The sequence below is a fragment of the Lissotriton helveticus genome, chromosome 4_1 (assembly GCF_964261635.1).
Source record: "Lissotriton helveticus chromosome 4_1, aLisHel1.1, whole genome shotgun sequence".
NCBI lineage: Eukaryota > Metazoa > Chordata > Amphibia > Caudata > Salamandridae > Lissotriton > Lissotriton helveticus.
The window spans coordinates 781,229,499-781,253,966 of record NC_136063.1 but is presented as its reverse complement, the minus strand read 5'-3'; the positions used below and the strand labels follow the sequence as shown (position 1 = coordinate 781,253,966).

The 24,468-nt window shown below is 48.5% G+C and overlaps 1 protein-coding gene across 1 annotated transcript in view; it reads right to left on the bottom strand.

Annotated features, from left to right (window-relative positions):
* OSBPL1A (oxysterol binding protein like 1A) overlaps positions 1-24,468 on the bottom strand; it is a 1,891,697-nt gene that overhangs the window by 1,546,525 nt on the left and 320,704 nt on the right. Inside the window, exon 6 of the mRNA XM_078687412.1 lies at positions 14,870-14,937. Coding sequence (XP_078543538.1) covers positions 14,870-14,937 — 68 coding nt within the window. The remainder of the gene's footprint in view (positions 1-14,869; positions 14,938-24,468) is intronic.

The window sequence follows — 24,468 nt, the reverse complement described above, 5'->3', positions numbered from 1 at the left end:
GTGCGGGACTATGAAAATGCAGGAGGCCATCATGCCTATCAACTGCATGAACATTCTCGCTGGCAGGGAGTGTTGCGGTCTGTACCTCTGGATCAGTGACTGAATGCTGTTGATCCTGGCTGGGTTTGGCTGAGCCATAGCAGTCAGGGTGTTTATTGTCGCGCCCAGATACTGCCGCACATGGGCCGGTTGAAGGTGCGATTTTGGGTAGTTGAGCGAGAACCCCAGACTGTGAAGGAGTTGAATAGTGTGGGACATGTCCGCGGCGCACTGTTCCGACTTTGCTTGAACAAGCCAGTCGTCTAGGTATGGGTAGACATGTATGTTCTGCCTTCTGAGGTGCGCCGCCACAGTCGCCAGACACTTTGTAAACACTCTGGGGGCAGTAGTCACCCCGAAGGGTAGGACTTTGAACTGATAGTGCCTGTTTTGAATGGTGAACCGGAGGTACCTTCTGTGGGATGGGTGGAGTGGGATGTGGAAATAAGCATCCTTGAGGTCTAAGGTTGCTAGGAAGTCCCCTTGATTTAGGAGGGGAAGAATTTGTTGCAGTGTCAGCATGTGAAAATGTTCCGACAGTATGTACATGTTGAGGGGGGGTAGATCCAGAATAGGTCTGAGGGATCCGTCCTTTTTTGGGATGAGGAAGTACAGGGAATAGACTCCTGTGCCTTCCTCTTCCACTGGTACGAGCTCGATTGCACCTTTTTGCAGCATCACCAAGACTTCCTGCTGCAATAAGTGCAAGTGCTCTGCCAACATAGGACGGTGCCTTGGGGGAATGTTGGGAGGAGTGGATGTTAACTCCAAACAGTAACCGTATTGGATAAGTTTTCGCACCCACCTGTCTGTGGTGATGGATGTCCAGACTGGCAGGAACTGCTGGAGTCTCCCCCCGACAGGTGTTGGATGGTCGGGGGGCAGTGACAGAGAGTCACTGTTTATTGGAGGCAGAGGAACGTGAGTTGTTGTTCCCTCTGCCCCTGCCCTTGGCACGGTTACCTCTGTATCCTCCTCGACCCTGCTTGGGGTAGGAGGATTGTGCACCACCCTTTGAAAATTGTGATTGTTGACCCAAGTGTCCTCTGGTAACACCACGCGCTCCTGAGCGACGAAAAGTGCTTCCCCTGAACTGTTGTGACTGAAGTGCCCCCATGGACTTAGCAGTCTCGTTGTCCTTCTTAATTTTTTCAAGTGTGGTGTCTACATCTGGGCCAAACAGTCTGTCAGGATTGACGGGCTGGTTGAGGATTGTAGTTTGGATGTCAGGCTTAAATCCAGATATACGCAGCCAAGCTTGTCGCCTCAGCATGACGCTAGTGTTAATTCCCCTAGCCGCCGTGTCTGCCACATCAAGCGCACATTTTATTACAGCGTTTGAAATAAGCTTTCCCTCTTGTATGAGCATTTCGGCTGCTTCCTTATACTCATCAGGTAGATGTTGAAGGAGCTGTTCTAGGGTGTCGTAATGCGCCCTATCGTAACGCGCCAATAGTGCCTGTGTGTTTGCTATACGCCATACATTGGCAGCCTGCGCAGCCACCCTCTTGCCGGATGCCTCAAGCACTTTCGACTCCTTGTCAGGGGGAGGAGCTTCACCCGTAGTTTGGGAGTTTGCCCTCTTGCGGGCATTGGCGACCACCAACGAGTCTAGAGGTAACTGTCCTCGAATATATGCTGGATCTGCAGGAGCTGGCCTGTATTTCTTCTCGATACGTGGGTTGACCACTCGTGCCCTGGTAGGTTCTTTAAAGATCTCTGGGGCATGTTTAAGGACACCTTTGAGCATAGGAAGTATTTTAACTGTTCTTTCTGAGACAGAGAAAGTGTCAAACAAAAAATCTTCCTCCACCGGGTCAGCATGCATGTCCACATCATGATTTGCTGCTGCCCGTTCGATTAAAGCATTAAATGCTGCAGAATCCTCTGTTGGAGATGTACGTGCCCCAAAACCTTGTGGATCTTGTACCACCTGCTGTCCACCTTGGTCCCCAGTGTCGTCATATGTGTCCTGCTGAACATCAGGGTCATTGTCCACTGGGAAATTGTATTGGTCGTCTTCCTCATCATCCTCTCCCCCTGAGTGGTTGGGGGAAGGTGATGGACTCCTTCTAGGTGGGGTTAGAATAGGCTCAATAAGGGCAGGAATGTCCTGTGCTGGCCTCTTTTTCTTCAGTGGAATAACATAGGATTCCAGTGGTTGGGAAGTGATCTTCCTTTTGTAAAGGGTCAGTTTCCCTGTTTGGGCATCGATGTAATGCTCAGATTGTTCTTCTGAGGCTTGAAGCGCTGAAGGAGCCGAAGTCTTTGGCACCGATCTCGGTGCAAATGCTTTTGGTGGCACCTTTGGTGGAAGAGTGTAAAGAAGCTTGGCTGATGACTTCTGATGAGTGTCCACCTCTTTTGGAGCCGATGGCGTGGGAGCCGTCGCCGACAAAGTCTTTTCCCGAATCCGTTTCAGGGAGTCGGTGACCTGTTTAGTGAAGGAGGCGGAGGGTGTTGTAGCCGACGGCCGGTGTCCGGTGGCGTCGGAGTCCCTCGGTGTCGACGGTATTTGCGTCGACGAATCTTCAGCTGCAACGTTTGGCGCCGACGCCGATGCTGCAGATCCGACATCTTTGTGCCGATGCGTAGTGCCTGCGGCCTTCGGGTCGTGGCTTGTAGTCGATTTTTGTTCGACTGGGCGTTTAGTTGACGGCGCCGTAGGAGCGTCTGAAGGCGTGTGAACAGACTTCGACGTCCGTGCTGGAGCAACAGAGGCCGACTCTTGACGGACGGCCTTCTTGGAGGACGAGTCCTTGTGCACCTTCTGCGGCGCTGTTGGCTCGACAGCCTTCTTCGACTTCTGTGGGCCGGAGGTGGACGGAGTCGATGAAGGAGCAGGCTTTGATATTTTTTGTTGGACGTCGGCCATTTTAGGTGTTGTCGAGTCTGTTCGTTTCGGTTTCGATTTTGTCTGGACGTCGGCCATTTTAGGTGTTGTCGAATCCGTTGGTTTCGGTTTCGGCTGGACGTCGGCCATCATGGGTGCCGTAGAAACCGAAGGTTTCGCTTTCGGTTTCGATACGTTCAATGGCGGCTCCGCTTGAGTGTCCGTGGCCGGGCTAGAAGGCGGGGCCGGGGATAGCGGTGCAGGGTCGTGGGTAAGGCCGAGTGGCGATCTCGTGACCTGAGCCTGAGTAATATAGACTTCGGGGCATAGCTCTTCCTCTGAGCTATCTTCCGCGGCCCCATAGACTTCTTCGTCGTCCCCTACCTCCTCGACGTATTCAATGTCCTGGCCCTGTCCTTCGACGTGTTCCTCGGGATCGGACTGGACCTCCGTCGACGCTGGTGAAATTTGGAGATGATGGCTACCGCCTTCCTCCGCGGGGTCGTCGAATATGTCGTCGGGTGCCGGCGCCGCTCGCTGGGCCTCGAGGCGTGCCGCGCGCCGATGCTTGAGCGTCTTTTTTGACCTGAATTTAGAGCAGGCCATGCAGTTGTCTTCGTTGTGGTCCGGTGACAGGCATTTATTACAGACCGGATGCACATCGATGTGTGGATATTTGGATCCACAGACGGGGCAGAACTTAAATCGGCTCCGCTCCATGTTAAGGTCGCCGGGTCTTGCTGCGACGAGAGGGCCTCGATGTCCTAAGAGTAACTTGACTCCGTAGATTTCCAGCTCAGAGAGTCGGACGACGCTCGAGACCGTACGCAAACAATACCGACGCTGGTAACAAAGGCCTTTTGGCCTGTAGAACAAAGTTTATCGGTTCCGACACGGAGACGTCGAGAACCACATGCGAACCCAATGGCGGAAAAAAACAATCTGGGGATGGAGTCGATGCCCATGCGCACTGTAGTCCAGGGGAGGAGCCACCTATCTCGTGATACTTCGAAGACTCTTCCAGGACAACAATGTGCAATCATCTGGACCCAACACTAGGCGGCGATCTATACACTAGATATGAATTTAGCAGCCCACATGCCTCGAACACCCTGGAACAAACCAAAGCGTCGCTGGAGGCCCGGATAGATAAGATCACCTCAGACTTTACCCTTCTACATGCCGATCATCGCAAGCTGACGGAATCGGTTGCCACGCAGCGCCAGTCACTTCAGGAACTGCAACCAGTAGTGCAAACCCATACCTCAGCACTCCAGGATATTATGGACAGAATGCACGTGTTGGAAGACCACATCGAGGATGCGGAAGGAAGCTCTCGGCGCAACGACGTACGGGTGGTTGGCCTGCCGGAGGGCGAAGAGGGGAAAGACCCGGAGCAGTTCACCGAGAGCTGGTTGCAGGAGATCCTTCTCCCGGGAGTGCTGTCCCCGCACTTCGCAGTTGAAAGGGCGCACAGGGTGCCAGTGCAGGCGCCCATGCCTGGAGCTCGACCTCGCCCGTTCCTCTTCAAGCTCCTAAACTACCGCGACCGAGATGTGGTACTGCGCGAGACTAGGAAACTAGAAGAACTCACAGTGCGAAACAGCCGCGTGATGCTCTTTCCAGACTACACGGCAGCAGTACAGAGGGGGAGGAACACGTACATGGCAGTGAAAAAGAAGCTGAGGGAGCTCGAGTTGCCCTACTCCTTGCTATTTCCCTCTCGCCTCCGCGTAATCTCGAAGGACGGTGCCCGATTCTTCGATGCTCCATCAGACGTCTGGGACTGGTTAGAAGAGACAGGTCAATCGATGGGGGCACGGCCCACGAGCTCGGAAGACGGCGGATGGCAGGAACAGTGTTTGAGGAGACGTCGGAGGAGAGGAAGCCGTTGCGGCCCAGGCCCTGCTGCGCCCAGCCCAGAGAAGCGGAGAATGGAGCGACAAGACACACTTGATGCGGTTGCCACCTTGGGAGTGGTGAATGATGCCGGCAGCATAAACTCCCAGCTACGTCGAGATCTGGACACCAGTGGCTCCTCATCCATGTCCACGGTGCTCTCAGAGGACATGAACATTCCGGTGGTGACGCCCCAAACAGCTGACCAACTCATGTGACTGACTAGTGGTCCACAAAGGCCCAGTAGGGGACCTTGCCCCGGAGTACACTGTTTAATGTATCCTTTATACACTGGTGATGTACTTGATGTTATATCGGAAGGGAAGGGGGGGGGGGGGGTTTCCTGACACGTATGCGCATGCTGATACAAGCCGACACTTGACCAGGTACCTGAGAGAGTGGCTGCCCAGTAATGAAAAGCGCTAGACACTTGCCCGGTTCCTGGGCTCCGCCTCCGCTGGCCCGCACAGGCCCTACGCGCTTGCCCACACTAGATCCCCTTTGCCCTTTTTTGATACTTCAGGGGTCTGAGACTGGGGCGGGATTTGATTGGGTTGTTGGCAGCACCCTCACCCAGCCAGCCACTGAGCTGACTACCACCTCTTGAGGGTGGATCTTGCTGAAGTTTGGACGTACGCCCCACCGGGGCCTCGCCCTTTAAGTTACAATGTTTAACATGCAGCATATTGATTTCCCGTCCCAGATGCTGTATACTGCCTCCCCCGGAGACGCTCCCCTGGCAACGGGAGGTCCTGACGCACACTAATATACTGACATGGAATATCCGCGGCATGCACACACCGTCACGGCGCTACTCAGTTTTCTCCTACCTGCAGCGACATGGGGTGGGGATTTCCCTTCTCCAGGAGACACACATGACACAGGCCGAGCTCGATAAACGCCGCAGGCGTTGGCAGGGAAAAATTCATGGCACCACCTTCTCTGCGCACGCACGCGGCACGCTGATATGGGTGAGGGCAGGTGTCCCATTCATTTGCAAGGACGCGAACGTGGACCCAGAGGGAAGGTACTGCCTACTGTGAGGAAAGTTAAACGGTCAAAAAATCCTGCTGGGGTCACTCCATGCCCCAAATTCGGACCATCCCTCCTCCTTAGTGACACTGAATCAAGTCCTACACCCATATGCCGGCCTCCCCTGGTTGTAAATGCGAAGACTTTAATATGGTGCTGGATGTCGGTCTAGACCGCTCTTTCCCCCCACTCCGAGCCACGACAGTGTCGTCCAATGCGCAAGCGTTTAGAGACTGGCTCGCCCGCTGGGAGATACAAGATTTATGGCATGTGCAGCACCCCACGGACAAGGTGTACTCATACTACTCTTCAGTGCATGACCTACATGTCCAGTTAGACCGGATAGTTGGCACCCAGTCGCTGCTCGTCTTGCTTGCCGAATCGGACTACCTGGGGAGAACACATTCTGATCATAACCCACTACGGCATAGACTTAGCTGGGAGGCGGACCGCTCGCCAGTGCCTACGTGGAGGCTGCAGCCTGCTGCGCTTGAGGATCCAGAGTTCCGATCCTCGTTGGGCACTGCTGTCCTTGACTACTTTGAGATTAATGAGGGGTCTGCAAGCAGCGCTGTGATGGAATGGGACGCGCACAAAGTAGCCATCCGGGGACACTGCATGGGAGCATCGTGTAATATACGCAAAACACTGTCCACTTCACTCACGCGTTTGGAATATTAGCTCTTATAGTACGAGAGGGAGGACAAAGGGACCGGTAACACGCACGCTGAGCGGCCTGCGCGCTAAACATGCAACTCTTACGGAACAACTGCGGTGTCATAACTATGCGGCACACACAGCTCGAACACACGCCAGAGCGGATAACGCTGGCCGACTACTAGCCTGGCTGATACAAAGGGAAGGCCGGGGTGCCCCCATAGGAGCTCTACACACGGCAGAGGGGGAGGTGGTATACACGCAGCGCGAGATACACCGTGCCTTGGTTAGACACTACACACACTTGTACAGGGCTCGTGGAACCGGTCCCAGATATGCGCTAGAAAACTTTCTAGATTCGGTCACCTTGCCTATGGTCTCGGAGGAGCATCAGGGCGCCCTTAATACACCACTCACGCTGGAGGAGGTGGGAGATGCGATCCAGGCTCTGGCGACCGGGAAGACACCGAGACCTGATGGTCTACCTGCCGAATACTACAAGGCCTACAGGGACACCTTGGCGCCCTTACTCCTACACATGTATAACGAAGCAATTGTTGAGGGCTCACTCCCCTCGTCCATGCGGGAGGCTTTCCTGGTCTCATTGCCTAAGCCGGATAGAGATCCCACAGCACTGGGCTCATACAGGCCATTGGCAATGCTCAACGTCGACTACAAAATCCTGGCAAAGCTGCTTGCTGAAAGGCTAGCGCCGGTGGTTCCGCACCTTATACATACTGACCAAAATGGGTTCGTGCCGGCACAGTCCATATATTTGAATCTTAGGCGGTTCTTTCGAATAGCGGCTGAGGCAACAAAGCAGTGGCCCAGAGCGGGATGCCTGGTGCTCGACCTGGAAAAGGCTTTTGACTGCCTGGAATGGGGGTATTTAGCCGAGGTGTTGATGCGCTTTGACTTTGACGTGGAATTCTTACAAATGGTCAACCTTCTCTACGAAAACTCTGTAGTACGCGTGCGGCTGGGCCCCTACATCTCTGATGCGTGGCGGTGGGCAGGGGCACTAGGCAAGGTTGTCTCCTGTCGCCCCTACTGTTTGCGCTGGCAATAGAGCCTCTGGCGGCGGCGCTGCAGCAGATCTTGGACGCAGGAATCCCCCTAGGAGACGCAATACATCAGGTTTCGCTTTATGCTGACGACCTGCTGGTATTTGTGCGAGACGTGAACTGCATTCCGGAACAGCTGGCCCAACTCCTGAGTCAGTTCGCAGAAATCTCGGGGCTTCAGGTAAACGTGGCCAAGTCCTGTTTATACACGTTCAATATCGGGGTGGAGGACCCGGCGTACTGACTGGGGGGCACGAGAGTCCAATGGAAGGCTGATACTTTTAGTTATCTGGGGATCCAGATCTATCGCCAACCAGCTGACCTGTTCGACAGAAACCTGGGGCGGGCGGTGACAGCGCTCAGATAAGCTTCTGGTCCACGCTTCCGTTGACAATCACGGGCAGAGTAGCCCTTGCCAAAATGGTCATGCTTCCCAGGCTCTTATACTACTTTGTCAATCTGCACTATTTATCTCGGCCCCCTTCTTCTCAAAGCTCAACACGGTCCAGCGGGACTTCATCTGGGGCGCGTCCCGGCATCGGGTAGCGCTGACAAAACTGTTTCTCCCAACGGACTGGGGAGGACTAGCCGCCCCTTGTTTTGAGCACTACTACCTGGCTACGCAGCTACAAGGGAATCCCGCTGGTTGGCAGATAGGGGTAGGGAAGACACTGCTACAATAGAGTCACCGTACTCTTTGTGCCGTGTCACCAAGCTCTTTCACCCGCTGACGGCACCTGAGAAGCCCGCTCCGCTGCTACTGGCGGTGGCGTACAAATGTTTCCATAGAGCCCTGTTCCACTCGAAAGGTGCTCCCATACGCGCTTGCTATACCTCTGGAGGGCTCTCCATGGGGTGGAGGGGCTGTCACGCACCCCATGCTGGGGAAGTGGAGAGAAGCTGATATCCAGACTCTGGGCGATCCTTCCTGGGATGGAGCGCTAATGGCCTATGAGACACTGGTATCCGAGGATGGGCTACCTCCGGGGCGTTCCTGCTGCATCGCTCACTTGTAGCGCAGATGACGACTAGATGGGGAGACATGGCGACAGAGCCTCAACAACACTTAACCATACAATATCTACACATTATGGGGAGGGGTAGGCACCTGGTCCGTTGGTTTGCCGCATCGCTAAGAGCTCCCACAGAGTTCAGCTTAGCTCCGCTCAGAGGCAAGTGGGAACGAGACCTGGATCGGACGCTAACAGATAAGGAATGGGACAGAGTTCTTAAAAGTCCGGTGCGCATTCCCCGAAATATGCGCTTCTGCCAGATAAAACTCTTCATCGTCCATAGAGCCTACCTTACGCCCGAGCAAATTAATAGGTACGTCCACTGCTCAGACGCGTCCTGCCCCAGATGTGAGGAGTTAGACGCAGGACTGGTCCACCTCTTATGGAACTGCCCTAGACTGGGTGATTACTGGAGCGCGATATGTGGAATACTCTAGGGGTGCACAGGACGCACCATTCCCTTTAGCTGGCCTGAGTACGTCTTACACCACTTCAAGAGGTCGCCCAAAGATAAAGCCTCTTCCCGCTTCTTAGACCTGGGGTTGGTGGTGGCGAAGCGCCTCCTTACGAGGCGGTGGAAGGCGCGCGAGCCACCAGCTGCGCAGGCGTGGGTCTTTTCCATTCAGGCGTGGGCCCGGGCGGAATGGCTAGCCATACGGAGGGAGGAAACGACGGGGCTCCGAAAAGAACCTATGGGGGAACAATGGGAACGCATGCTCAATGCCTTGCAATTGCAGGGGGGACCTAGCGACTCGGTTGCTGTAGCGACCTAGACGAATGACCTGAGGGGTTGGAGCACAACGCGGGTTGATGTGCTGTCCGGATAACCTGGCATATAATCTTCCGGCCTTTAGACATGCAAGCCTGCGACACGTATTTGCCCACAGATGTAGTTGCACACGGGGGCGGGTGCCTGGGGGGTGCAGGGGGGAGGGGGGATCGGCATACACGGATGTATGTGTTTTTGCCGCTATTGTTTAAGGTTTTTTCTTGTATAACTGTTAGATAATGTCATTTCTCGGCGCAAGTCCATAGTTAAAGGATCCATCCCATAGACATGATACTGTGCAGGACTGAACAAACAGATAGTTATGAGCAAATACTTAGGGCGCTGAATAGGGCCTTACATGTAATAGTTTGGTCCGAGCACATGTTTTTCATTTCAGAGACATTGTCAGCGTGGCTCCAAGATTTCACTTTGTATCGAACTGTGATGCTTGAATGCTGAACCGGCATGGCCGGAATGTCAGGGTAAACTGATTGTTATTTATACTGTATCTTGAAACTTATAAAATGCTAATAAACAGATTTGACAAAAAAAAATGTTCACCTCTTCCCAACTAGTTTACACCTCCTGCCTCGACACCTGCCACCTTAGACACTTTCCTTTGATTGAGGTTTAGACTCCTCAAATAATAATAATAATAATAATACTGGCATTTATAAAAGCGCGAACAGCTACCTCACATGGAGGTGTCCCGGCGCTAAAAAGAAACCGCAGCCACAGAGGGGAAGGCAGGAAAAAGATGCTAGACTATCTGTGCAAAGAGCCAGGTCTTTAGGAGTTTCCTAAAGATGGATTCTGACGAGGCAGATTGGATGAAAGAGGGGAGGGAGTTCCAGAGCTTCGCAGTGCCTACCGAGAAAGATCTGCCTCCGAGTCTCGCCCTACACACTCGGGGTACGGCCAGTAGGGTCTGCGAGTTCGAGCGCAGGTGTCTCTCTTGATGGTAGCGGGGGAGTCGGAGTTTGAGATACTTAGGACAGTTCCCATTTTGTGCTCTGTACGCTAGAGTGAGAACTTTGAATTTAACTCTGCTAGCCACTGGGAGCCAATGCAATGCGTGAAGATGCGGAGAGATATGATGTTTGAAAGGCACATGTTTTATCAATCTCGCAGCCGCATTCTGCACGCTCTGCAGGCGTTGTGTCAGATATTTCGGGAGGCCCAGATAGAGGCCGTTTGAATAGTCCAGTCTGGATGTGACCGTCGCATGGACCACCGATTTGCGACAGTCAGTAGGTAGAAGAGAGAGGAATTTCCTGAGATTGCGGAGTTTAAAGTGGCAGCTAGAGGTAATATGTTGTATGTGGGAGGAGAAGGAGAGCGTCTCGTCCCACCAGACACCCAGATTTTTTGCCTTGGAACCAGGGGTGGGGGCAGGACCCATTTCGGTAGGCCACCAAAGGTCAGGGGGGGGAGGGGTACTTTTCCCAAAGAATAGTACCTCGGTTTTGCTAGCATTCAATTTTAACTTGTTGGTGTTCATCCATCTGGCAACGTCACGAAGACAGCCTTTCATTTTACCGAACGCTGTTTCTGACATCTCAACGTATGGGAAGACTAGTTGCGTGTCATCCGCATACGAGATCGCCTTGACCCCCCATTTAGAGATCAAGGTAAAAAGTGAGGCCAGATAAACATTAAAAAGCAGCGGGCTAAGGGCGGACCCTTGCGGGACGCCACACCACAGTTGTTTAGGTTCAGAGGAAAAAGCACCCAGAGCAACTTTCTGAGAACGATTCGTCAGGTAGGATTTCAGCCAGCTCAGTGCCATGTCCTCTAAGCCAATGTCCTTCAATCTAAGCAGCAATCCACCGTGGTCCACAGTATCGAAGGCGGCAGATAGATCCAGGAGCACCAGCATAGCCGATGCTCCTGAATCCAGCGACCACCTGATGGACTCAGCAACCTCAATAAGGGCAGTTTCAGTGCTGTAGCCAGCCCTGAAACCGGACTGTGTTTCGTGTAATATGCCTCTTCTCTCGATGAAACTATTAAGTTGGCGCTGGATGAGTTTTTCGAGCATTTTACCCGGGGCTGCTAGTAGGGAGATGGGGCGGAGATTGCTCAAATCATCGGGGGCGCCATTGGTTTTTTTTTTCAAAGGGAGAAGAGTAGCATGTTTCCAACAGTCGGGGAACGTGCCAGTCTCGATGGACAAATTCCAGATATGTAAAAGTGGCTCCACCGTAACATCCGACATTCTTTTCCATAGTTTGGGAGGACAAGGATCATCAGGAGCACCTGATTTGCATTTGATGAGTTCTTTCAGTGCATCCTCGTAGGTGATTGGGAGGAACTGAGTTAAAGGAGGGGTAGACATCTCAGAGATATCATGATCTGCCATATTTGTTGGCTCAGAGGGGGTGAAGGAATTGTAGACCTTCAGGATTTTATGGTCAAAGAAATCCGAGATATCCTGACACAGCTTACTGGAGGGAATAATTTCGGTATCGATGGCCTTGGGTTTGAAGAAGGACTGAACTATTTTAAAAATCTCTTTACTGGGTTGTTCCGCTTGTTCAATAGAAGATGTGAAGAATAGTTTTTTTGCTTTCTTTATAGAGCGATGAAGGCTATGTAGGGCTTTTTTATAGCAACTTTTAGCAGGTTCGGAATAGCTAGCCCGCCACTGACGTTCTAGTCTTTTGCATTTGCTTTTTTCCGCTATCAGTTCTGCAGAGAACCAAGGCGCAGACGGAGAATCTCTTCGAGAAGTGGCTATTTTGGGTGGAGCAATAGAATCTACTGTGCTACCAATCCAGTGATTCAGTCGTATTGCATCAGAATTCACATCTGTGGATAGTAAAGGAAGAGCGGCTGCTAGCGCTGGACAAAGGATCTCGGTGGACAGGTTATCCCAGTTCCTTCGCACATACGTGCGTTTTCCTGTTGTACGAGAGCAAGCGGGGAAAGAGATAAGGAAGGGGACAAGGAAATGATCTGTCCATAGAAGTGGTAGGGGGGGTTTAGTTGTAATATCCGGAATGTTAGAAAAAATGAGGTCCAGCATATGACCTGCCTGATGCGTGGAACCGGAGGTAATTAGAGCTAGATTTGCTGATTGAAGTGTGTTAATGAGTTGGGAAGCCAGTGGGCAATCCGATCTGTCAGCATGAACATTAAAGTCACCCACTACTATAAAGTGTTGGTGAGAGAGAGTGTTTTGGACTATGAAGTCCATAAGTTCATGAGTATGAGATAGAGGGCAGTCTGGGGGTCTATAAATGACCAGGCCAGCAAGGGACGTTTGAGGGTTGATTTGGAGGCAGAAGTGTAGACCCTCTATGCCGGCGAGGGTGGTAGGAGTGGAAGAAGACAGGGTATATTTATCTTTAAGGATAATCGCAACTCCGCCACCTCTTTTGTTCTTCTCTCTATTTGAGAAGCTTAGAGTGAAGCCGAGCGGGACAGCTAGAGCAATGGAGGCAAGGTTACTTTCGTTAAGCCACGTTTCGGTGAGAAATAGGGCGTCCCACTCGGCGTCAACTAGCAGTAGGTTAATATCATCTGCATGTTTCGGCAAAGATCTGCAATTCAGTAACCCTGCAGTAAAGGGGGAGGACGGAGTATTAGCCGAACAAATGAAGGATGTTTTTGGGTCGGAGTTTGGTGAGACTGAAACGCCACATAGTGGCTTGTTGCATTGCAGGCAAAAGGGGGGGAGGTCCAGCGTGGAAAGGTCAAGTCTGGGAGCCTGGCAGTGGTTAGCAGGGTTAAGTAATAAGAGTTCGCTACTAGACCAACCTATCCTTCTTGTGTCGGAGAGGTCATGAGCAGCGTGACCGGCGCCGGGCGCAGACCGGTCGCGGACGGGCGCAGACGGGCTTGCCTTAGGCGCGCCTTCGGCGCGCAAACGGCGCGCCCGCTGCGCTCGTCCGCTGCGCTTCCTCCAGTGACACATTAAATAGTGTAGGAGAGGCGGGGGGGGCGTGGCCAAAAAAAGGGGGCGTGGCCTCGCTGCACGCCGTCAATGGCGTTTTGACTGAGGGAGGGAGGCGCAGCTCCTAATCAGCAGGCTCCCCGAACGTGAAGCAGTGGGTCAAGGTAGGCTAAAAACACAGTATTAAACAACACTAAAATGATTAAAAGATTATAAAAAAGCAGTATCAATCACATAGTGTAGCTCCCGGCTTTCCGCCTCAGGAGTGGGAATCTCTGGTAATGCACTCGTATTCAGTGCTTTTAAGCTCGGTGGAGGGGGCGTGGCCAAATGGTTGAATCATGCCAGATTTAGTCTTCCATAAATTTAAGCTCTCCTTTATTTGGAGAGAAGTAATGAGCTGACCATTCCTGAAAGTCTAACTCAACCACCATTCAATAATCGTAACAGAAGATGGATTATTACTCAATAGTCACAACACGCCAAAATACATTAGGCTAAGTAATGCCTTGAAATAACTCATGAATACGCAGTCAATTGTTTGGATGCAGGACAGCTTGTAAAAGAGCTAAAACTGCAATAGATAATAAAGAGGTTCATCTGCTTAATACTTTATTACATACCAAATGCCTTCATAGGACCAGTTTTCTGTCTTCATAATAAAAGTCAATCAATAGTGAAACCTCGTCCGACAAATCCTTTATTACCTTATCATCACTATTTGCTACTTAATAGCAAGGCTTGGTAGAGCAACATTCTTTCCAGGTCACTAGTGAGTAAGCTTTATCATCTTTTTGACATACAGTAGTTTGTCTATAGCACCACAACTCTATTTTAAGTGGTGAGTGGGGTGGATTATGCTATAGGCCCTACTTTTCTATAACTGCAGTCGTACTCCTTTGTCACGTGTCTGTCAACATCCAATTTTTCTTCTTTCTTCCTAAAATATCAAAACTCCAGGGTCTAACTTCACAATTTGGAATATCCTGGTCTGGGTAAAGAGTAGGCTTCCAGAGCATTTTTTTGTTCACATGGGACATTTTTGGTGAAGAGTCCTCTTTACTTTGAGGATTCGCATGGTGTTCATGGTGACAGAGTCACATTTTGTAGTAGGGTAGAAGGTCTCAAGGTCTTGAGGGATGGCAACATCTCACCCAATTTTTTCATTTGTATAGTTTACAGTCAATAATGATTTCAGATGAAAAATCACAGAAATAAGGAATTTGAGGTAGGATTTCTTCCAATCAAACCGTGGTAGAAAATGATCTTAGATGGTCACCAGAAGTAAGTGTAAATGTCTACTATTAGACAAAAGCTTGGATAGCCATCAACCACTATATGGCTGCATATAGTTTTCCTAGTATTATAATTCTGAGATCAGGAAATACTTTAAAATAAAGAATAACAATTTCTGGCATATCTAAGGCTAGAGAAGAAAAGCTTGGCACTCTTAAACAAGATTACTTCTACACATATTAGTCTCAAAAGCGGGATGCTGTGCTACTGAAAGAAAGGCAAGCCTAATATTTCTAAATTATAGGGCAGCAGCCTAAATGATCGATGAAAGTTTTTTGAGAGGAGGAAAGTCAAAGCAGGAATCATGTCAAAGGTAGAACCAGATTTCAGATATTCCAACAGTTGCACTAGCAGTGAACACACACTCACCTTCCCTAGACAGCTTCCGAGAAGATGTTTCATTTCTGTATTTTGAGCCAGGTCAAGAGGTGTCTGTTCTGTTAAACAGCCAATGAAAAAACACAAATTATCAACTACTTCACTGACTGGAATTTAAATATAAAATGATATTATTTAAATAAAACTGAATCCAGGACTGTAATTGGCTAGCAGTATTATTAAAACATGCTGAGTATTAAGCACCAAATAATTCATTCTATCACCCATTGGTCAGCACTGTCGACCTGGTCCAGTTATGGAAAATGGTTGATATAATTTGCCCAGTAGGCAGCTCCTTTGTATTTACATTAAATATGCTTCCTATAGCAAGTACAGACTGTTTATATGAACTGAAACAATTATTTCAACCATAGTAGGGGGCAGCCTTAGTCATCAAAAACTTCCCACAGGTCAAGGGTATCAACCGATATCCATTAACCACATATGTAATTTCGAGTAAGCATTGCAGGATAGCTGAAAGACACCAATCTAAAACACAAATAAATGCAGTGATGATCCATTATACCACAAGAATTCGAACACTTATAAGTTTAGCCTTCACAAATGCTGCTCAATGGATATAGATGTGGTCAATCTCCATCCTGGTACTTCTTTTAGTCTGTCCATTTGTATTTCCCAGACCTGTGATTTAAATAATACCATGCACTCATAAATGTAATACTATAGTACAAAGGTCAAATATATGTCACCATAACACAGTAAAACTAACTCTAGAAATGAATGGTTACTACCCTGCAGGCTCCATGTTAAAGTGCTCCATGCTCCCAAGGTCTACGTGATGAGATTTTATCTCACTAGATTTCACTCCTTGTGCTCTGGTTCTATTAAATATTTTAGTTTCCAACGTTTGCACAAAAAAGCAACATGACAAATCATATGTACAAATATGTTGAAAGTCATGTTCTATTTATAATGACATCTGGTGAGAGTTAGAGAGAGACGGAGAGTGTGCGAGCAAGAGAGGACACAACAAATCCCCACACTCAAAGGTAAAAAGTGACAGACAATTGTGCTTTTGTTAAAGTTGACACCTCACTTCACAGGAAATCTGACTTTTTTTATCCTCAATAATGTATTCACCTCTTGACCAACCAGTGCCAACTTTGGAGTAAAGCGTGTAGAGGATGATATCTTACAGCAATCCACATTTGATCAAATGGTTCAAACTTTATATTGGGGGCTATTAAAATCGCTTTTTCACTCACCTAAAAAATAGATTTCCTTTGGATTTTTTGTGCATGCTTGACTTCTAGAAACTTTGAACAGATGGCCATCAAATGTTTATTGAACAGAGACTTTTCAATTGTTTGGTGCCTTTTCCTGATTTGGTGAGTTTTTTTTCGGGTTTTAGAAAAACAAGCTTTGCTTTGTTACAAAAACACTTCTCTATAGAAGCCACAGATATTTGGAGTTGTTGTCTGCAAATTTCAGATAACAAAGGTTAAGTTTGCAATAAGAGTAGTCAGGTTTGCTTAGATTTCATTATGATTCATAACTGTAGATTCAAAGTCCACGTGGTCACATAGACCATCTCTATAAATGTGTAGATTTTTGCTAGGCTGGCACACAATGTAGGAACATGGCCAGCTTTTCTGTTCATGAAATAAATCCAGCAGATAGCACCAACCCAAACTATACAACCCTTCTTGAAACCCCAGAAACATTGGCCTCACCCAGCATGTTACCAAACCCACCCACACTGCTGGATAAGCTCAATACTGTCAAGACAGACGTAGTGATCACCGCACCATGGGTCTCCAACTGGTGGGTGGTCAAGGCTCGGACCCACAACCCATGCCAGGAACCTCAGAATAATCAACAGCAAACTTGACATGACCGCACAAGTCAACACCGTCACTGCATCCTGCTTCCATACCCTGAAGATGCTGAGGAAGATCTTCAAATGGCTCCCGTGTAACACTAGAAAAACTGTCATTCACACTCAAGTCACAAGCAAGTTGGACCATGGGAACATCCTCTACGCCAGGATCAGCAAGCAGCTCACTAGAAGACTACAAGCAATCTTGAACTCAGCTGCAAATCCCCCCCCCTCCCATTCCTGGGCCTTAGAAGTGGGTTGTGAAGAAGTTTTGCTACAAAACTGATGCATAGTCATCACTGCCACAATCGAAACCGATGCATATCCCTCGACTTCGAGCAGATCCGAAGACCTCCCTACGCAACTCGATGACAATGAATCATCAATCCGAGATCCTGACTGAGCGGTTCGACTCCAATACAGTGCAAATCTGAGACTCAACTTCGACACATCAACCTGTGTGAATTGAAACAGACGCATTGTACTCTTGAAGACAAAGCGTTGCTCCATCCAAGGTACTTTGTCAGAGGGAGCCGTTTGAGTCCTGTCGCCAGCCTGCCTGTCATTGTGGTCGGTCTGAACTTTGCATTTACCCCAACCTAGCGCGACCTCAAGTAAGATTTTAGCGATATCGACTTCTAAGTACTATTTTTGGTTGATTCTTTAAAAATTCACAACTCCAGTTCTACTTATTGGATGTTTGTAGTTTTGGTTTTGTATTTACTCAGATAAATATGCTCTATGTTTCTAAACCTGCATGGAGTCTTTCTGTAGTATTTTCATTGTGTTTGTGTGCGTGTTGCACAAATCCTTTACACATTGTCTCTTTAGATAAGCCCGACTGCTGTGTGCCAAGCTACCAGAGGGTGAGCACAGGTTATCTTTTAGTGTATCTAGCTTACCCTGACTAAGATTGTGGGTCCTACTTGGAAAGGGTGCATACCTCTGCCAGTTAGAGACCCAATTTTTAACACTTGGCTTTTCAATTACCCAACCTACCATAGGCAGACTAGGCGTGGACACACCTGCTCAGCCACTGGATACCCTTGCAGGTGACAGTGCACTTTACGAAGGCACATAACATACAAAAACGTAACCTTGTGCAGTTGGGTCTGGACCACACCTGCTGAGTCACCGCTGGGATGCTCCCTCTTCAGATCTCCCTTCTGATACCGGTGTAACACGAACATTAGCTAACACTTGCTTTGATGCCCAAGAGGATATCTTGTTTTAATTTCCTTGTACTTTGGGAGGTGCAGGTTTCCAGCCCAATGGCTCTGCCATATTAGAAGGGCGATACCCCTTTGCTTTATTTTGTTTACGTTTTTCACATTCTCATTGTTATTTTAACTGATTAATTTACCAGTAGTCGTTAGTCTGCAGGGGAGCCTGCTACTAATTTCAGGGGTTGATGAATCCCAGTTTTTGCTTTAATTTGCCCAACCGATTTAGCTATCACCTGCCAGTTATTGCCGAAGTGCTATCGAGTATGCTAGCTACACCCCTGCCATGCACCTCAATCAACAAGCTACATCAACGCCACCAAAGCGCATCCATGCCCGGACCGCACCTGTCCCCCTGATCCTCCCGAGGCAGTATTAAGGACACAAAGATACTTGCATGATGACCTTGCTTCCAGATAAAAACACGGATTGTTCCAAACTTGACTGTCTAGCTATCCCAGCAAACACCAGACACTGCTGTAGAAGCTGAGGCCATCAAATCATTCACAATGCAGCTATAGCTTCGCACACCTGCTCCTCCAGCCCGCACGCTAACACCTACCCTAAGAACGCTTTGCTCTGGGCACTGCTTAACGCTAGATACTTAATCAAGTATAGTTTGGTATGTCGTCTATCAATTGACACTCACAGGCCTGCTCTAGCATTCATTACAGAACTTGGTCCGATCCTGCATGCATCTCAAATGTGTTAGCGGCATTACCTACAGGTTATTCTATCTCCAGACACGATAGACAGCATAAGCAAGGGGGCGGCTTATAAATTGTCCACAAGGCCAAACTAAAAATCAGCTGTAATCCAGCACCTTCACAGTATTGTGAACCGCGTTAATTTAAAATTGTACTTACTAGTACCCATACTTTCGCTGGCATGCCCCTATATTGACCGCCTGGCCCCAGGCAAATCTTTTCACAGGAAATCATTAATCTCCTGGAAGGACATATCCTGTCCAGCGATTTCACCATTTTAGGTGATTTTAATTTTTACCTAGAAGCACTTCATGAATTGAATACATCAGTCCTCCTTCAGACCATGTTCAGACTTGGCTTCCTCAAAATTGTAGATGGTCAAACAAACCAGGCGGGGCACACCCTGGATGGAATCTTTACAAATAATACTTCTATAACCACCACTAGCATTGTTCCTCTAGCATGGTCTGACCACAGGGCTATTTTTTCAAATCTTACACACAACCCCCCTAATCACTGGCCAAAAACCAGTTCGGGTACTTTCACCTGGCTCAACATTCAGACGGATCTTTTCTTGGAAAAACTAAAGGTTTCTTTTCCTACTCTCTCTAACAACACTGATGCAGCGGCTTCTCACTTCACTACCTGAGTTGACAACATAGCCCATCTGATGGCTCCACCCAAATGGAGGAAACCTAAATGGAACAATTTATCAGCCCCCCTGGTTCACAGCTGAGCTAAGGACACAAAAACAAAGCTGCTGTAGACAGTAGAAAATATCGAGGCGAAACTACGAGGCCGAGGAGGCTAATTATAAGCTATGCCTAGCCACTTACAAATCTCTCATTATCAGAGAAAAGACCTACTATTTCAACAGAAAGATAGATGAAGCAAAAAACTCCTCTAAATAACTTTATCAAACACTGACCAAGCTAACTGCTGACTCCTCCAATAAGATTAGCCCCATCAGCCAATCATTCTGCAACATTTTGGCCAATGTCTTTCTGCACAAAGCAGAAGCACTTTACAATTTATTTTTCTTCTCTGTCCCTCACTCAGACAACACTATTATACCAAACATTGCAAATGAAAGCAGGCCAACATTTAGCGATTTCACACTGCTCACTCTAGAACAGTACAAAAGGGGGTGGTGATGGACGGAGCATCTGAACCAATCAAACACTCACACCCAGTCAAAAGATCTGGGTTTGATCCTTCACCGTTCTTTAGCCCACTCTGCCACCCCAGTTCAGACTTGGCTATATGCAAATCAGTCTGACCCTGTGCCTCATGGGAACAGTCCAGCCCGAACTGCAAAGCCATGTCTTCCCTGGACCGGAAACAAGCTTCCGAGGACCGGCTTCTGGCATTCCAGCCGTCTTCAGCCCGGCTTGCTTGAATACAGTGGCAAAGTGAGCAAGGGACTCACGTCTGAGCATACCCTGCCACACTTATGGCGGCCACAGCGGTACAAAAGGGGGTGGTGATGGACGGAGCATCTGAACCAATCAAACACTCACACCCAGTCAAAAGATCTGGGTTTTGATCCTTAAGTGTGGCAGGGTATGCTCAGACCTGAGACCCTTGCTCACTTGGCCACTGGATTCAAGATAGCCTGGCTGATGAGGATTATGAATCCGAAACCGGTCCCAGGATGCTTGTTTCCGGTCCAGGGAAGACATGGCTTGGCAGTTCGGGCTGGACTGTTCCCATGAGGCACAGGGTCAGACTGATTTGCATATGGCCATGTCTGAACTGGGGTGGCTGAGTGGGCTAAAGAATGGTGATGGATTAAACCCAGATCAGTTGACTGGGGGTGAGTGTTTGATTTGCTCAAACGCTCCGTCCATCATCCCCTTTTGTATCGCTTTGTTCGCCCTAAGTGTGGCAGGGTATGCTCAGACGTGAGTCCCTTGCTCACTTCGACACTGGATTCAAGATAGCCTGACTGATGAGGATTATGAATCCGAAACTGGTCCCAGGATGCTTGTTTCTGGTCCAGGGAAGACATGGCTTGGCAGTTCGGGCTGGACTGTTCCCATGAGGCACAGGGTAAGACTGATTTGCATATGGCCATGTCTGAACTGGGGTGGCTGAGTGGGCTAAAGAATGGTGATGGATTAAACCCAGATCAGTTGACTGGGGGTGACTGTTTGATTTGCTCAAACGCTCCGTCCATCATCCCCTTTTGTATCACTCTAGAACAGGTCACCAACATACGGAAAGCCACATCTTCTGGATCCACCCATGACCCTTGACCACCAAAGGTGGCCAAACTAGTGGCGGGGACTATTGCCCCTCAGCTCATAGCTATTTTCAAGCTCATATTCTTGAATGGTAGATTTCCTTCCATTTGGAAATTCCTTATTCCCACTATAAAAAAAAGCAATGCTAGATCACAGCAGTTATCGTCCCATCTCCTGTCTCCCCCTGCCATCAAAGATCATAGAAAGAATCATGAATATACAGTTGGTGAATCACATGCAACCTAATAATCACCTAGATACCACCCAGTTTGGTTTCCGCAGCGGCCACTGCACAGAAACAGTTCTAATCAAGGCTACAGAGGAGATCAGGCAAGCACTCAATCAGGGCAGTGGGGCAGCCCTCATCCGGTTTGATCTTTTGGCAGCTTTTGATCTGGTAACTCAAAGATTGCTGCTGGAACGTCTGACAGAAATCAATGTCACTGGTTTGGTCTGGGATTTACTAAAATCTTTCCTCTTGGACAGAGACCAGTCGGTCCGTTTGGATTAATTTGCCTCTCATCCTTTCATTTTCCCATGAGGGGTCCCACAGGGCTCCTCGTTCAGCCCAACTAATATTGACAACACACCTTGTAATTGACAGTTTTGGCTTCTTTTTGACTTCCTACACAGATGAAAACCCAAACAGTCATCTCACTGGCCAAGGATGATATAGTTATAAGTACAAGATTTCGTGAGTGCACGCAGGCAGTAAGCATGTGGATGAGCAGGTACTGCCTTAAACGAAGAGCAAGAAAAAACGGAAGAGATACTCTGGTGAAGAAACTTCCTTTTGGACCCCATCCTGCTGGCAGATACGGGCTCTTTTCCAACTCCGGTCACCAAGACCTGGAACTTGGGAGTTCTAATTGATAATAAATTAAGTTACACTAATCACGTCAGAGCCCTCTCTGTCCTCTCCCACTTTCTTTACTCTGAAAATGCTAAAAAAGGATTCTCCCGTTCTTCCTGTTCACCTCCAGATAACTCACATTGCATCATTGTGTATTACCACATTTGATTATTGCAACTGTTTACTACTCACCGCACACCAGTATATCCTTAAAAAAATGAAAATATTGCAGAATACTGCAGCAGGACATCTCTTAAAAATTCCAAAACATCATTCCGTTGCCACTGCTACATTGGCTCCCTATCAGACAGAGGCTCACATTCAAGGCTTAGACCCCGACTTTCTCCAACAAACTTATAATTGGTACACCCCAAGCAGAACCTTATGCTCTGCCACAGCCAAACACGATGTGGTCCCCAAATTAAAACGCTCCACCTGAGAGGCAGGAGTTTCTTTCTGGCAACAACAGTAATTTGGAATGCCCTATCACTACACATCAAGAGTGCACCTAGTCTTATGACCTACAGGAGGCTCTTGAAGACCTGGCTTTTTAGTACCCGCTAACTATTTGCTCCTCTTCCCTGCTACTCTTCTCCAGTATCAAAGCCATCACCAAGAAACCCCAAGGTAATAAAGAGCTTTAAAAGTATATTAACATAACATATTAACATAAAATCCTGCATGCCTCTATCAACTAATGTGGCGGGTTGGCTCTCACTGAAAGGAGTCATCATCAAGATTGGTGTTAAACTCAGTACTGATTCTGTGACTTTCCTGTCCCTCTCAGCACTATTAGTTAACCTAATATTTGACGTTCATCAAGTGTTTTAAACTGTTGAACATTTGAAACAATGGATTTTGCGGGCACCTTATCCACTATTTAATTTAAGGCTCATTTGTTAAAGAGCCTTTGGTATTTGAGTGTTTGCGGACGCGAGTGAGGTAGATGTACTGCTATACTGCTGTGTTATGCTGTTACACTGCCCAGCGCTAGTTGCTTGACGCTTGTTACTGGCATTTTAACTGTTTAACCTGTCACTGTTACTATTGTTGCACACACACCCTTTTTAATACTACAAGCAAAAATACCTGATTTCCCAGATATTTCAGCTCTAAGCAATCCTTCAGGTCGCTTCCCCGGTCCACCACAGGTCTCAATCCTAATTGTGTGGAGGGAGGCTACTTCTGGAAGATTGAGGGTTGGCGGTCTAGTCCCCACCCTCCCACATAAAATCACATACAGAGCGGAGCGCGCAGTGGACGCGCGTGAGGTAGATGTACTGCTATACTGCTTGGTATGCTGTTATGCTACCCAGCGCTAGTTGCTTGACGCTTGTTACTGGCATTTTAACTTTTTAACCTGTCACTGTTACTATTGTTGTGCACAAAACCTTTTTAATACCACGAGCAAAAATACCTGATTTCACGGAGATTTCACCTCTAAGCAATCCTTCCGGTCGCATCCCGGGTCCACCACGGGTCTCAATCCTGATTGTGTGGAGGGAGCTACTTTCAGTGGATTGAGAGTTGGTGGTCTAGTCCTTACCCGCCCACATAAAATCACAAGCAGGGCGGAGCGCGCAGCGGGCACGCCAGCGTCGCGCCAGAGACAAGCCAGTCTGCACCCGTCTGCGCCAGGACGTCGCCAGGAGTCAGGGACCCTGGCCAATTTATTGCTAATCACAGCCCGTCCAGACAAATACACTACTCCAGACAAGATTTAATGGATTTACAGACCAATGCCCCCACAGTCCTGTCGGACAGAGATCTGGTCAGACCCGGAAGGCCCTTTTTCTTGTCGAGCATGCCGATTCCAGGCAAACTATATCTCTCCTGGCCGAGATACAGACCATACCGTGGATAATTCACGCAAGGGATGGAAAAATGTGTTGTGCAATATTCGATCTATGCCTAAACACTCCATTGATGTGTGGGACCTACTGTCCTCAGTTCAACCTGAACTGGGCTTTGTAACGGAAACCTGGCTCAACCCCCATCTTGTGCCCTCTATAGCGTTGGATATACCAGAGGGGTATAAAATAGTTAGATTGGATAGAGCTATGAAGATGAGGGGGGGAGGGGCGGGGGGAAATCGCCATTGTGCATAAGGATAGAATTAAGGTCTCTATCTTAGATTAACGTTGTGATGCCATTATGGAAATGTTGGTTTTCAGGGTAGATATCTCCCCGCAATCTAGTTGGAAAGGGTCATTAATCTACCGTCCCCCTAGACGATTTTTCTCTACAATTGGTTGAATTATTAGCCCCACATGTGTACGCATGTAATAACTTCCTACTTTTAGGAGATATTTAATATCCATAGTGAATGTTCTCCAATCCAGACACACAGACCTCCTTGACATACCTTTCCCTTTTGGGCCTATCCAAGCTTAATGAAGACCCGACTCACACTGCGTGTCATACTTTAGACATCATATTTTCCAATTCTTTTAGAATCCTATGTGAACCCCCCCTCCCCCCCCTCCCCCAACAACTCACTTGGTCTGATCTTTTGGTTATTGAATTTGTTATTCAGGACCCAACAGAACCTAAAATACCTAAATCACATTTCATACTCGCAGGCAGTGGCAGAAAGTCTCATAGGAGAGCTTTCAAACCTCCTTTTTAAGGCCCCAAAACGGTGTACTGAACAATACAGAGGAAGCACTGGCTAAATATAACTCAGCTGTTTCAATGGCCATCAATCACATTGCGCCTCTG